Genomic DNA, 6,000 nt, shown 5'->3' with positions numbered 1-6,000 from the left:
GACCGACGGGACACCGCTGGATCCGTGCTGGTGACCATCCTTGCAACTCCCACCACCGACTGCTTGCCTGAGGACCAACGGGACGCCGCTGGATCCATGGTGGTGACTATCCTTGCAACCCTATCCCGACTGCTTGCTTAATTTCTACCTTTTCTTCCATTCTATCCTATCGCCACCATTTTCCACTTTTGATACTTTTGATAATAAAAACTCTTTTGACTATACGGCATTTGACCTCGTTTGTGTCTTAATCTTGCTCTTGGGATCATATCAAAAACCTTCCCCGACATTGGATCAGGACATTTAAATTGGCGTCACGGACAGGATCCCTTGAGACAAGAGCGCCGTACTGTTTCCCTGCTTTAATACGTGAGACCTCTAAGGAACGTAAGGGGGGGCAGGCTTGTGGTGCTTGAAACTTTACGTGCTACCTTCCTGAGACGACTGCTTCCCCACTTTGTATAAGATGAGTGATAGCAAAATTGCCCGTTTGGGGAAAGAAGCTTTGTTTGATTTTTTAGAAAAACATAAAGCGCGACCCTCTGTGCTTGGGATAGACTGGGCTCAGGGAAATTGGTATAATCTGCAGAGCATTGTTGATCGGATGGTCGCTTTACAGAAAGATGCTAAAGTGCGGTCAGGGAAAGGAAAAGCAATTGTCTGTGCCGTTCTCGGTGCCAGTCTGGCCGCAGCAGTGGAGGACAGGGATTGCCACCTCACTGCAGAATCTCAAATTATTGAATCCCTCCAAAATCTTGTTCCGTTCCTTATGGGACAAGTGGCGGGATTAAAAGCACAACTTGAAGCAGAAAAGAACCAAGTGAAACATTTGCAAATTGCTCTTAAGGAGCAGCTCCTTGCAGGTACTGTCCGTGAGGAAATTCCTCCAAGATCAGAAATTGGCTACCCCTTTAAGGACCTGCAGGCAGCAAAAGAGAGAGTGGAGAAGTTGGAGCTGCCTTCATTGGGACCTTTAGTCAAAACTGAATATACTTATGATGATGAGCAGGACCAGTTCCCCCAAGTTACAACTAAAGAGGTCCCCTATACTGCCACTGAGTTGGCAAAACTAAAAAAGGAATTTGGCCGAACCCCTAAGGAGTCAGAAACGGAGTATGTGTGGAGAGTATCATTGTCGGGGGGGGACCAGATTCTATTAAGTGAAAAGGAGGCAGAAGGGTATTGGGGACCGGGAGTGTTTTTAATTACTGGGAATCACCGTGCCCCCTGGTCTTTAACCCAACGGGCAGCCTATTGGGCGGGAGGTTTGAACCCCTTGGAGAGGGGAGATCCCCTCGCGATTACGGGGACTGTTGATCAATTAGTGGAGAGTGTGCAAAAGGCAGCTTGTCTGCAGATGATGTATGATCGAAAATTGGAGCCTAGGCAGGAGTCCCCGATGATGATGTTGGTGGATCCTGAGCGAATGACTCCCCTTATACGGGGACTCCCTGATTCTCTGAAACCAATTGGTATACAATTACAAGGAAAGATACAGGCGATGCCCCAGGGCGAGGGTGTTGGGGCTGCTTCAGGAGGATTCACGCCTGATCAGCACCGACCCCCAGATAAGAAAATGTGGACTTGGGGAGAAGTGGCCCAGGAATTAATTAATTATGGGCGCAAATATGGTCCTGTTAACCCTCCAGCCACCAAAACAGACTCCAGGGGCTTGAGGCGGACTGAAGTAAAAATAGTTCCGTGCCCTAGGAGTGATAAGAGAACACCCCTTGCTAAACCGCCGGGGGGGAGAGATATCCCGAACAAACGTAATATACTGTGGGCGCGGGGATACCAGAAGGGGATCCCGCGTGGCTTAATGGACGGGATGCCAACAGACAAATTGGAAAAATTTGTAACAGCGTGGCCTGATAAATCAGTAAACAGAAAAGTGGATTTTGAGAATACCACCCTTAGCACACCTTCCCTGATTGATTTATCAGAAACAAATGCCACCCAAGAGCCGGCGGGAAACTAGATCCTTCGCCTTTCAGTGGTGAGCGGGGGGGCGAAGGTTGGATGTATATTAGACAGCTCACTGAAAACGGCCAGGGTGATTTACTAATTACAGGCATTGTGGGACCAAGACAAGTCCCGGTCACCCTTTTGGTAGATACGGGAGCTCAGATTTCAGCTATTAAAACCAAAGATGCTGCTAATTGCGGAATTACACCCTCCAAACAGCGGCTTTTTGTGGCAGATGCATTCGGCATTGTTCAGCCACAGGCATTAGCGATGGTCAGCCTGCGTTTGCCAGAAGATAGTGCCACTACAGTGACAATGGTTGCGGGGGAGTTTCCACTTAACCTTTTAGGACTCGATGTTTTAAAAGAAAGACCTGGATTGATAACAAAAGGAGACAGTGGTCGTTTGGCTCTCCCACAATAGATATTCGGCTGTTAAAAGCCGCGCCGCTGCTTCCCCCTTCAAAGCTTACAAATGTTAAGCCCTACCCGATACCCTTGGGGGCCAGAGAGGGAATAGCGCCTGTGTTAGAGGACTTAAAAGGACAGGGTATTGTGATTCCAACCCATTCTCCGAAAACCTAATGGCAAGTGGAGATTTAACTGTAGATTATCGCAGACTTAATGCAAATACCGGTCCATTGACAGCTGCGGTACCCAATATTGCTGAGTTTATAGCTACAATCCAGGAACGAGCCCACCCGATTATGGCAACAGTGGATGTTAAAGATATGTTTTTTATGGTCCCCCTGCAAACAGAGGATCAAGACCGCTTTGCATTTACTTGGGAGGGTCAGTAATTTACTTTTACCCGACTCCCACAAGGATACAAACATTCCTCCACTCTAGCTCATCATGTGTTAGCACAAGAGCTAGAAGTAATTCAGACAGAGAAGGGGGTCAGTGTTTATCAGTACATTGATGACATTCTTGTAGGCGGGGATGAAACAGAAAAGGTTCAGAAAACTCAGGATAATATAATTTATCACTTGGAAAGCTTGGGGCTGAAAATTCCACCAGAGAAAATACAAACACCCTCAAGCGAAGTAAAGTTTTTAGGAATTTGGTGGAAGGGAGGGATGACATGTATCCCCCCCGACACCCTTTCCTCATTGGATCAGATTAAAATGCCAGAGTCAAAAAAGGATTTACAGCATGTACTAGGATTACTTGTGTTTTGGAGGAAACATATCCCTGATTTTTCAATTATTGCAAGACCCCTGTATGACTTGTTGAGAAAAGGGGCTCGGTGGGAATGGACCAAGCCCCACGAAGAGGCATTGCAATTGCTAATTTTTGAAGCAACTGCCCATCAAGCTCTTGGTCCTATTCATCCCACAGACCCTGTCCATATTGAATGGGGATTTACCAAAGGTGGGTTATCAATACATTTATGGCAAAAGGGCCCCAAAGGACCCACTCGACCTATTGGGTTCTATTCTCGCAGTTTTAAGGATGCAGAAAAAAGATATACTGCTTGGGAGAAAGGTTTGTTTGTAGTCAGTTTAGCCTTGAGAGAGGCTGAACGGACTATTCGACAGCAGTCTATAGTGCTTAGAGGCCCGTTTAAAGTAACCAAGACCGTTTTAGCAGGAACTCCGCCCCGTGACGGGGTGGCTCAGAGAGCCTCTGTACAGAAATGGTATGCCCAGATAGAGCATTATTGTGACATTTTTTACTGTGTCTGAGGGGGCAGCAAAGATGTTAACCATTCGAGAGGAAATACGTGAAGCTGTTAATTGTTTGTGTAGTTTTGTCAGTGATTGCTTTGTTAATATTTACAGGATGTTTGTTATACCACCACAGATGTTGTTTTGGTCAACTATTGTTGCCGCCTTTAATATCTGGGGAAACTCCTGTGCCCCTCTTTTCGGCTTGGAGTGGCAAAATGAATTTGTGGCTCTAGGCCAGCAAGTGGCCAACACTTTTAATCTGACTAATTGTTGGGTATGTGGTGGGCCCTTAGGTTTGGAAAGCTGGCCATGGACTGCTGTCCCTATTTCCCCAAAATGGTTAGTGAGTAATTACACTGAGGTAAAAAATGATTCTTACTGGGGTGAAGACACGCAGCCCTGGACAATACAATACCCAGTCCAAGGTGAATATTGTCTGAACCGAACACAGAAAGATGGTATTCCCGTGGGAAATGGCAAGTGCAACTGGACCTATACTTATGACAACCTATTGCCTCACTAACGGTTGTAGACCAATTGATTGTTCAAACCATAGGGCAGCTATGTCACTGCCAGACGGGGACGACCAGGCATATTGTCGCCTTTTGAGTTCCAGTTCTCCAAATTTTGTGCCTCACTGGTCCAGATAGGCCTGGGTAAATCAAACAGGGCACAGGAAACAGTTTTCCCATTTTTGGTCTTCCACTAATCAGTCTAATAACCTTCTTAATGTTACCTGCTTTTGGCACCATGATTCTGGTGCCTGGAAATGCAGACTCACTGATAAAACATATTCTCGTCTCTCTGATGGGACTCAAATTTGGTGGTCAAGTGATAATAAAGACCACTGTAAAGGACATTTGAGTATAGGTCCGGATGGGCTTCCTATCTGTTGGAACACCACAGAGGAGGTGGGAAAAACTGGACAGGTTGTTGATGAACGGTCCGTCAGATCATCCTCTGGGAGTAGGTAATTCAACATATTTCCAATCACCACGGACACCTACCGGTTTGTTTGAAAATGGTGCACGAGCCTTAAAGGGTCACTATTGGGTGTGTGGCCAACGGGCCTACAAACTGTTACCAGCAAATTGGACTGGAGTGTGTTATGTGGGGGTAGTTCACCCTTTGTTTTTCCTGCTCCCAGACGATGAAAGGAATGGACTGGGTGTTAAAGTATATGATGATCTCAATCGATATTGACGATCCATTGATACCTCTATAGCAGGTGGGAGTGGTCAAACCTGGGGCAAAGACAAGTGGACGCCTCAGTGTATCATACAACATTATGGACCTGCCACCTGGAACCCCAATGAGTGGGTTAGCGGTGCTCGAGAACCTATCTATAACCTAAATCGCATCATCCGGTTACAAGCTGTCCTAGAGATCATTACTAACGAGACAGCCCGTGCCCTTGATCTATTGGTGGATCAAGCTACACAAATGCGAACAGCAATATTACAACATCGCATGGTTCTCGATTACCTGCTAGCCGAGGAAGGCGGTGTTTGTGGTAAACTAAATGATTCTAACTGTTGTTTAAAAATTGATGACAGGGGGAAAATTGTTAAACAAATTACTGCGGGAATACGAAAGCTGGCCCATGTTCCTGTCCAGACATGGAAAGGCTGGGACATTGATATGTTTTCCTGGCTCCCTGGAGGTCCATGGGTTAAGCGAATCCTATTCTACTTGTTGTGTGGTTTTGCCATGTTATTCTTTTTACCATGTATCATTCCATGCTTTATACAATTGATTCAACGTGTTGTAACTAATATGCAATTTGTAACTACTACTTCGCCTGACGGTGTTAAACAAATTCGCGCTGTGCACCGAACCACACCGTCGGTAAAACAGATTGTATAAAATGCTCTTTTCTGGCTTTTCTATATAGCTATCTTTTCTCAAAACCACCATGGGTCCTGAAACAATCTTTGAGCCACGGGGTGGTGTAAGAGACTGAATTGTTATCTTGAACCATTTGCCTCAAAGATTGTTAGGTGTGAGGGACTGGGCTGTCATCAAGGAACTGTGAACTGCTCATCTTGAGCCCTTTGTCTCTAAGATGGCCAGTTTAAGCAGGACACTCCTCTGTCCATAAGGACGATTACCAGGCCATTGAGGCATCCAGGGGAGGAAACTGGGCTGGAGCTGATAAGATACTGGTTTCTGGTGTCGATCACGCGAAGGTCGTGTGATAAATGAAACCTGCAGCGCATGACATCATCGAAATATGCCCTATAAAAACCCATAGAGACAAGCTGTGGGAGGCTTTTCTTCCTCACCAAAGAATTGAAGATTGAGGACCGACGGGACGCCGCTGGATCCGTGCTGGTGACCATCCTTGCAACTCCCACCACCGA

The 6,000-nt window shown here is 46.3% G+C and overlaps 1 protein-coding gene across 1 annotated transcript; it reads left to right on the top strand.

The window, feature by feature from the left end:
• The first annotated feature begins 466 nt into the window (after positions 1-466).
• Positions 467-1,978, top strand: LOC115343847. Its single transcript, XM_030020382.2, has one exon. It carries the CDS (start codon positions 467-469, stop codon positions 1,976-1,978), a length of 1,512 nt encoding a protein of 503 aa, XP_029876242.1.
• Positions 1,979-6,000: the final 4,022 nt, after the last annotated feature.

The sequence above is a fragment of the Aquila chrysaetos genome, chromosome 1 (genome assembly GCF_900496995.4).
Source record: "Aquila chrysaetos chrysaetos chromosome 1, bAquChr1.4, whole genome shotgun sequence".
In the NCBI taxonomy this organism is placed as follows: Eukaryota; Metazoa; Chordata; class Aves; order Accipitriformes; family Accipitridae; genus Aquila; species Aquila chrysaetos.
The sequence above is the reverse complement of the archived record's forward strand: the minus strand, read 5'-3'. Positions and strand labels throughout refer to the sequence as shown.